At 50.8% G+C, this 9,279-nt stretch overlaps 1 protein-coding gene across 1 annotated transcript; it reads right to left on the reverse strand.

Moving 5' to 3' along the window:
- Positions 1-244: 244 nt before the first annotated feature.
- On the reverse strand, positions 245-4,960 carry AIFM2 (apoptosis inducing factor mitochondria associated 2). Its single transcript, XM_032116101.1, has 8 exons — positions 4,703-4,960; positions 3,725-3,840; positions 2,934-3,053; positions 2,466-2,558; positions 2,088-2,196; positions 1,756-1,908; positions 1,244-1,444; positions 245-707 (listed from the first exon to the last, which is right to left on the reverse strand). The coding sequence occupies exons 1-8, from the start codon at positions 4,875-4,877 to the stop codon at positions 553-555; spliced, it is 1,122 nt and encodes a 373-aa protein (XP_031971992.1). The 5' UTR covers positions 4,878-4,960; the 3' UTR covers positions 245-552.
- Between the last annotated feature and the right edge of the window lie 4,319 nt (positions 4,961-9,279).

The following is a 9,279-nucleotide window of genomic DNA, read 5'->3' on the forward strand; positions in this document are numbered from 1 at the left end:
ACACAATTAAAGCTGCTGAGGAGATTTTAACACAAAGATGCATTATATTCTGTTGAATTCCAGGCTTACCATATCCCCTTCCAGGTTTTAGACAGGCATTACCCTGGCAGCACTGTGAGCCATTTGCCCTGCAAGCTGCAGAGCAGATGCCAGATCTGTAAGAAGCAGGTCCTTCTTAGAGGAGCAAGAATAGAGAAAGCCAGGGAAAAAAACCAAAACAACATTAACAAACAAACCACAGAGATTCTGAAAGCCACAGTGTTTATTGTTACAAATCAAGGTAAGCCAAACTTCTTGCTCAGAGCTCTCTCAGCGGGGGGAGTAAAAGAAACATTTCTTCTCTGGTTTTTATCATGGGAACTTCTGTGCAGTTCATTTGGGAAGTGCCTCCTTCCCCTTTACAGCAAGGCAGGCACCCCTTTTTTGTGGCACGGTGACGGGTGGCTTGAGGAGGTGCTGCAGAGGACAATATCAGTCAGTAGAAGCAATAGAAGTGCACCCTCACCCTCTTCCAGTTGCTGTACTCCTTGCTGGATTGTTACTGCTGCCCCCTTAAGAGGGCATTGTCTGTCCCATCGTCTTCCAGCTCTTGGAGATGAACAGATCCCGGCTCTTGGCAATGGTCACCAGGAGATGTCCCACATAGCAACCATTCACCTGGCCTACACCATCATTCCTGCCCATGGAAAGCAGGAAGGTTAGTGACCCTGCAAAGAAGATGTAGAGGTGTAAGTCAAGCAACTGTTGTCCAGCTCCCCTGCATCCACATGGAACAACTCTCAGCAGAGTTCTGGTAAGTGTTTACATCAGTGTTCATGAACAAGAAGACTCATTACCCAACTAGATTTTTGAGACCAGATTGTTCAGTTTGTGTTTGTTTTAGTGTAAGGGGAGAAAAAAGGAAATGGGAAGTCATCTTATTCCTGGGATTTAATTGGACAGTGAGCAATTTTAAGAAAAGAAAATAAGTTTGAGGAATAGCAGACTCCCACCAGTAGATTTATCAAGACATTAGTGAAGAAAGGACACATTGTGTGGTAGACTGACACAGTAATTAATATCTACACTGTGTCTTTTTCAAGGACTAAAATGAGGCCTGAGCTATAAGCTGACATAATCAACTCCAATTGTGAGTTCCTTCACAGTGCATTCAGTGAGTTCAGAGTCCCGTGCAAGTTAGACAGCTGTTCCTTGCAGAAAAGTAGCCCAACACCTAAGGCCAGGTGCTAGGAGCTGACCTTACCTGGCTTGTAGGTTTTAAGAGGCTTCTGTGTCAGGCTGTTGATGATATTTGTCACCACGATGTTGGCGTGGAGCCCAGCATGGTAGGCCATCTTGGGCTCTTTGAGATCTGCACAGTCGCCAATGGCATAGATGTTCTCATAGCCTTCCAGCTGGAGGTGCTTGTTAACTTTCAAAGCACCATTACTTGCCATTTTGTCACCTGTTTTGCCAAACAGCAGGTTTTTAGAAGCAGCTTTGTGTTGTTTGGTGTGGCCCAAGACCCCAAAATGCTGCTGATTTAATTGACACAAAGTGAGGGGTTGTTTTTCACCCTCTTTTCTATGTGTCAGCTTTTTGCCTTGCTGTAGTTAATCACTGCAGTCTCGTGCAATGCATCATCCTTTGATATTTCAGTAGAATCACCCCCGCAGGCTCTACACAGTTCATTCCCCACCTCACACCCCTCAAGCACCAGACACTGAAGAACTGTGCTGCTTCTCCCCACCCAGTGGTTTGGGTTTTTTCACTTACCAAATGCAGCAGCATATGCAGAAGAGTTAATCTTTATCCCGGTGCACAGCACCACCATGTCAACAACCACCTCAGTGCCCTTCTCTGTCCTTACTACCATGTCTTTCTGGAACTGGTTTGGTCTGAGGTTCTCCACGTCACTGACCTTTTCACCTGTTGCAACAGAGAGCCCTGGGTCACAAACCTTTGCTAGGCTGTGGTTTCCAGCTAACCCAGAGAAACAGGAATTCAAGGGAGCCATGTGTAACCAAAAAAGTCAGAGGACATTAGGAGATCCTTTGGCTAAAGGAAGAGCAGCTTGTAGGTCTTCAGAGGTATTGCTAAGGACGTACTTAACAGCAGCCGGACTCCTTTCCTGAGGAGAATCTCTTTCACCTCCTGACGGACACTGGCTAGCAGCTCCACATCAGCCAGTGCAGTTTTTGAGTGAATGAGGATGACCTGTTGGGGACAAAACAGCAAATGGGGGCACAGAAACAGAACAAGACACACTGCATGCAAGGTGGGAACAACTATAGCTGGCCTCTCTCCACCCTGATTGATGCCTGCAAGAACAAGCCAGGAAGGGGCACCTAGTACCACAGTCCTTGCTGTGGCTGGCTACAGGCTCAGTAACTGGATGTGCAGTCATCTCAGGTACCTCCAGCAGCACCATCACAGAACAGTCTCAGAAACCAGGATGAAGTTAATTGTGATGAAGATGCTCCTACCTCTTTGTCTGGGTACTCTGTTTTGATCTCGGCAGCCATCTCCACTCCAGCAGCACCACCTCCCACTACCAGAATGCGCTGAGATTTCTCAATCTTCAAGAGAAAATTTGTGTTACAAGGGAACTGCAAATTGCAGGAAGCCAGAATACCTTCAGTCACACCATAGACTGTTCTCACACACAGCACAAGCCCAACAGCAATAATCCTCTTAGTTCATTAAGAGGAAACAAGAAAGGAGTGCCCTTTGCCTTCTTCCTGCCTACCCTGTAACACTGTTGAGTAATTTAGGTTTCCCCTTATGCTAGAGAAGCCATGATGAGCTCCTTGTCCTGGCTGCTCCCCCTGCACACCATGGTCTCTCATGGTCCCTTTCTCTTAGACACAGCTGGCTCCAGATAGCCACAGTGGTATCTGGGACAGGGAGGCTGAACAAAGGCAGACAGCACCTCATAGGAGTTGATTCCTCACCTCTTTAACCATGTCTTCATAGGTCTGGATGGCACTTTCCATGTCAATGACTTGGTTGAACTTCCCAGGGAATGGCCCATCACTGCCTGTTGCAAGAATGAGATGGGAGTAGTGAAGCTCCTGGGAGGGGAGAAGGTAGAATGGGATATTAGACACTTTAAAACGGAGCCTAGAACACAGTGGTTGCCTCTTAGGTATTGGTCACTCATTTCCTCATCTCCATCCCTTGCTGGTAACCAGAAAAGTACTTGTCGCTATCAGGAAGTGACTTTAGGAAGAGACCTGGTCCAAGTGACACCAAGTAATTGTTCCTCAAGGTCTGAGAGAAGCACCATTCAGGTGAGTTGAGGAGAGCTTTAAAGAAGTTACCCTAAATTTACAGGGAATAACCTGATATTTATGCTGGACACTCACAGCTGATTACAGAGACTAACTTCTCTTCCTTACCCTCTCCTGAAAAGAGATGAGATGCTCTGGCTGGAAAGAGTGATTGATGCTGTGCTCTTGTTTCTTCCTGCAGTTAAATAAGGATCTGAGCTCTGGGGGTTAATAGTTGAGCTCTAAATCCAGGTCTGAGAATAAAAGCTCAGCTGAGCAGGAGATGGGGTTGGGTATTTACTGCACACCCACATCCCAGCACAGCTCTAGGCCACTTAGCTTGGCTGGAAGGGATGGTGCCATGCAGGGAAAGATGCCAAGTTCTTCAGGAGGATGGAACGCACCCTGCTGAAGGCTGACTCCCTGCACTAGCAGGTGATCCCATAAGGCAGCCAGGTCATTGCAACACCCACCTTGCCATCACTGAACAAGACTTGTTGCCTCCCAGGGTCTATGCCCACGACCTTGCCTTGTCGGAAGCTGTCCCCAAAGGTGACCGAGTAGGAGATGAAAGTCTTCTTGGCAAATCCTGTGGGAAGACGAGACAATGGGAGAGCTCTCCTTCTGTGGAGGCTAACAACTCCTTCTTCTCTAACCCCCACCATGTTGTCCTTGCTCAAACAAAAGCATGGCATGCATCTGGGACTGTGGGCTGGGCTTTTGCTGTGTGCTATCTCTGCCCAGCAAGGAGCTTCAGGACCTTTTTCCTCAGATCAGGTGACACCCTGGGCTAGGTGGCTTTGTCTCTGCTCCTCATATCTCCTGTACTGGTTTGCCCATAACTGTTTCTGTGGTCCTGGCAATTTCAGGCTGGGTGTCAGAGGCTTTTTTCATGTAATCTGCCTCTCAGACCAAACTTCTGCTATCCTTTTGATGCTTGTTCCCAGACTTGAATGTGATATTTTGCCCCTAAATTCCCCAGTGATTGGAGTAATGGGATTGGCCCAGCCTCCAACTGAGGGCCCAGACAGGCCTGAGGAGCTCTCTGACAGGGTTTTATCATCCCGGGCTTCACTGCTGAGCTGCTCCACATTTCAAGGGCCAGGTACAGAAAGTGATTGACTCACCCCTTCCAGCTGCTGTTACTTTTAGCTTAGTCACCTTCTAAACCCTTGAAAATTAAAAAAAAAAAAAAAGAGGGAGGGGGGGTGGGGAGAAGGAGGGATATGGTTTGAGCAGTTTTTGTTCGGTTTTCCTAGCAGATGTGCAACTAGCTTAACCACAGACGGGCTGTGGGTCCTCCCAGAGCCAAGTGTTTGTTTTCCAGATGGAAAACATCAAGTCTTTCACCATCGCAGGGCGGAGGAGGCAGTGCGAGCACCCCGTTCCCTGCCGCTCCCCGCGTCCCTCCGCCGATCCCGGTGGGACAGGGGAGCTGCCCGAGCCCTTACCGCTCTCCACGGCGGCCCGGAGGGCGGCCACGTTGTGATGGAAAGCATTTCTCACGTCCACCAGGACGAAGGGGACGGCCCAGGACTTGAGCAGGCTGGCGGCCGCCGTCCCTCCGAAGCCGCCCCCGACCACCACGACCCGCACGGAGTCGTCCAGGGACAGGCGGGAGCCCATGGCGAGCGGAGCGCGGCGCAGGAGCCCTCCCGGGGAGCGCACGGCCTCCCCGGGCGGAGCTGCGGGCGGAGCTGGGCTCCTCGGCGCTGAGCCAGCTTCCAGAGCCGGCACTGCCGGGCGGGAGAGCCGCGGGCGGGGAATGGCTCCTGCCAGACGAGCACCGTGTCCCGAGCGCAGAGCACCTGCCACCTGCCCTAGGCCCCGTCAGAGACTGAAATAGTTCATGCCTCAAACATTGATATAAAGTTTTGCTTATTATAACAAAAACTGTATAAAGAAGCTACAACAAAAGAAGCGTCCCTGAAGACACCTGACTGGGACTTTGGACTATAAATTAAACCACTAAGATTAGATAAAGGGAAAAACCATTCTTTAACCATCTCAGGCCTAGGGAAAAACAAACGAAGCTGAAGGAGAAGAATGCATCCACAAGAAACGCAAACACAGCAGAGATTCTTCCCTGAGTTTGGGGTGGGGGGGACCACAGCCCACAGAAGCCAGGTTTACTCCCCCCAAAATGAGAAGGGGCAGGAGGTTTCGGGTGTAACCTCTGGTCAGAGGCAGGGAACACCCATCCTCCCTAACACAAACTGGCCCAGCTGTGGAACCCCCAGCCCCACAGGCCACATCCACAGGACATTCACGTGAGAGGCAGCTGAGGCAGTGACATAATCCATCAAAGACCCCCCAAAGTGCCCCCCAGAGTCATTCCTGAAGCCTTGCACCAGAGGACTGCACGTGGTATGACAAACCTGGAGTCTGTTGTAAGAGACAATGGCAAACTCCCCCCGCCCAGAGAGGTGCCTGGGTTTTCCTACCTAGCCTGAGCATGTATTAACCCATTGGATTCTATGCCTTCCGAGGGGACCTTCACCACCAAGATGACCAGATGGAGAGGATCAATGGAACATCGTTGGGCTCCACAGATGGTGATATTTTCCTTATTCTGTCCCTGTCACTCTCTTTCTGTCCCCCCCACCTATTTTCTACTTCTTTCTTTCTCTCTCTCTCTCCCACAATATTGTCACTGGCATATGGTCTCCTTTGCACCTTAATTTGGGCAGAGGCATTTCTAAGAACTTCGGTAACCAGAACGTAACAGTCCCCCATGTACACACCCACATGAGAAGGGAACCAAAGGCTTTACAAGCCAAGAGCTGTGCTCTAAACTTCACAAGTCTGCAGGCTGGGTGAATAATGCAGCAGAGGATGGCCCACTCCACCCGAAGAAACAACCCCTTGGAGAAGGAAATGAAGATTACAGAATCACAGAATCAATTAGGAACAGACCTCTGACATCAGCGAATCCAACCTATGACCAAACAGCACCATGTCAACCAGACCATGGCACTCAATCTTTCCAGTCTCTCCTTAAACACGTCCAGGAATGGTGAATCCACCACCTCTCTGAGCAGTCCGTTCCAATGTCTAATCACCCTTTCTGTGAGGAAATTCCTCCTGATGTCCAACTTAAACACAGAAAACATGTATTTGATATGAGTGGAGCAGGAAAGGGAGCCCAGAGATGGCTGTGCAAGAGGGACGGAGGGAAGATCACAGAATCTCAGAGTGGTTTGGGTAGGAAGGGACCTTAAAGACCATCTAGTTCCAACCTCCCCACCATGGGCAGGGACAAGAGCTCAGCATCACCATGGTGGAGGTAGTGTGACATAAAGAGAAGCAGGGAAGGGCTGAGGAGGCAGCAAAGGCCCCTGGAGAAGGGGAGTAGGGAGTGGAGAAGGTTGACAGTATAAAGGACATCCAGATCGTGTTCTTCTGCAGCACGGAAGTTGCCCCGAAGACTTTCGGCTCCTGTGGCATTCTGGATAAATATAGCTGCTGGCCCTGTGGCTAAAAATAGCTGCTGCACACACTGCAGTGGTGTGAGCTGGCAGAGCTGCCCCCACACTCCCCTGCTCCACCCCTGCTCCTCATCCCTCCCTCAGCGAAACACAGCCCGGTGCCAAAACCCCTCCCAGCAAAACTCCCTCCAACCTTGTGGGTGGGAGACGACGAAGGAATTTTCCTGGAAAAGCTGGGCCTGGACTCAGGATTGCCGCCAGAGGGTGCAGCCAGCTCGGCCGTGGGGACACGGGACACGGCGTCCAAGGTCCAGGGCACCCTTGCCTCGGCCGCAGGAGGGGCTCGGGAACTGGGAAAGGAGGGTGACAAAGGGGTCGAAAGCAGGGGGGGGCCGTTCCTGCACCCCACGCTCTACAGCCTGGAACAGAGCTGGGAGGGGAGGGAGGGAACAGCCAACAACGAAGCTGGAGTGGCAAAGGTCCTTGATGGGAAAGGTCAGGGTAGGTTGGTGCTATTTGTTACACAGGACTCAGATGGAAATGCTAAAATTTTCAATAGGAGAAAAATGACTTTGAATAATCTGTGCAATATAAACCCTTCACAGCTGCTAAACAGAGAGGCACCTGTCCTGGCCGGGAGATCCAGGAGCTATGAATGTCCAGAGGCTGGGAAATATCCCCCGGGTAACAGTGCTCCAGGTCTGCTTCCTGTCTTTTTTCCTGGTGCTGGCATGGTACCTCTGTGAGGAGGCTGCTGGAAGAGCCTGGCAATTACTGGCTTTGGGAAATCACAATTCAGAGCAAAATTTGTGAAAAACCAAACACACCGCCACTTCTAAAGGGATGAACTCCACAAGTTAAATCCAGTTTAAGCTCTTCCCTCAAATTACATGGACAGGCTTGCTTGGCACCCCTTGTGACACCCATCTCAGTCCTGGCAGGGTTGTCTTTACCTGTATAACTTCCTTGGCATTTCATCCTGCTGGAACAAAGCTGGATCAAAGGCCCGTTCCTAGCAGATGAGGATGCTGAGCATGAATTGCCACTTCCCAAGCGCTGCTGCCCTGTCCCCATTCCTCTGCGCTTTTGTGCCCAGCTCTGTCTTTTCCAGAGGCAGTTTTGGGCTTTTCATGCCAGGCATTTGCCTATATTTTACAGCACATACCCACTGCTAGGAGCAATCCATTACTCCAGGAATACTCTGCTAACTTCCCCTGTCACCTGGTGTTTTCCCCTCCAGGTATATGAGGGCTTCCATCAGGTGAATCTGGTTGGACAACAGAAGATCAGGGCAACCTTTCAAAAAGAGGAGGGGAAATCTTCTGGGCCAGTGAGTTGGAAATGCATAAACAAGCAAGACAAGGTCAATGGCAAAAAGAGTGTCCAGAGCAAACAGGGAAGGTAAAAGGAGCCTTTTTGCAAACCTCACATCCAACCCCAGGCAAACAGGAAGAAGCTCGGAATGCCCAAAGCTGTGGGCAGAGGGAGCGTTCTGTGCACAGGTGAGGTCTCAGGTTTGGCAAATGGGATGTTTTGATGACAGTTCTCCAGCTGGCTGCAGGCAGGTGGTGAATGCTGGTCAGCTTCAGAGAGGGGACTGTCTCCTGCTGGTGGTCGGTGGGGCAGAGGCAGGTGGGCAGGCCCAGGGCAGTGATTGGCCTGCTCTGCCCCATTCCAGGCTCCCTGGACTTTTCCTCACAGCTGCCCCATGGACCAAATGCTCCCTGTAGGATGGCAGGGGTCCAGTGGCAAGGAAGAGGTGTAGGGAAGGGGCTCTGTGAGACAGTCCTGCCCCAGTTTGCCATGCTGAGACAGGCAGCATGGGTATATATACATGTCTGTGAGTCCTCTCCTCATCAGGTTTAATCCAACATCATCCAGAGCTAAGAGACATCCCTCTGATTAGTCCAAGGATGGGTACAACGGTGCTGCCTGGGGAGACTTTAGGATGCCACAAGTGCCCCTGCTCTGCACTCGCCCAAACCCCTTGTAAGCCTCTGCATCTTTGTCCTGCCCACTCTGATCATCAGGGCAGTTTGGCCTCCATAACTTTGCAATATCCCAGACAGGCTGGAAGAGGGATAACATTCCTCCCTTCACCCTCCTCTAGAGAGCAGCTCTTCCACCTGGGCCAGGCTGAAGGTCCCATCCTTCTTTGCCAAGCCTAAGCTGCTGGAGACTCTGTTTCTGGCTCACAGCCATCTCTGCAAAACCCCAAATCCTCTCCTGTATCAGCAGCCTCACACACGACATTCCCTCTGCCCACAGAAATGTCCTGCACATCATCCTGTGACAGCCTCAGTGGCACCAGTGTGGCTGCAGCTCTCTAGCCATGCTCCTGGAGGCTCTGCTTCAGGGAAAGAAGGATTTTGAGTCTCCCAGGGATGATGGATTCCTCTAGACAAACTGCCTGGCCCATCCTTGCCCCATAGCTCTCCATTTTGCCTGGATAAGCTGGTTGTCCCCACATGCCAGGGAGCTCTGCTTCAGCCAAGGTGGAACCATGTCAGTTCAGGGCAAAGAATCACCTGGAAAAGCCAATTCAGACACTTCCTGGCTGTTTTTAAACATCAACACTGGCTATTTTATACCCTATACAT

The sequence above is a fragment of the Corvus moneduloides genome, chromosome 8 (assembly GCF_009650955.1).
Source record: "Corvus moneduloides isolate bCorMon1 chromosome 8, bCorMon1.pri, whole genome shotgun sequence".
Classification (NCBI taxonomy): Eukaryota; Metazoa; Chordata; class Aves; order Passeriformes; family Corvidae; genus Corvus; species Corvus moneduloides.

Coding starts and splice junctions, on each gene's coding strand:
- AIFM2 (XM_032116101.1), bottom strand. CDS start 4,877: ATGGGCTCCCGCCTGTCCCTGGACGACTCCGTGCGGGTCGTGGTGGTC. Junction 2,197..2,465: donor CAGAGTACCCAGACAAAGAG/GTAGGAGCATCT, acceptor TGTCCCCAACAG/GTCATCCTCATTCACTCAAA. Junction 1,909..2,087: donor AGGAGTCCGGCTGCTGTTAA/GTACGTCCTTAG, acceptor CTGTTGCAACAG/GTGAAAAGGTCAGTGACGTG.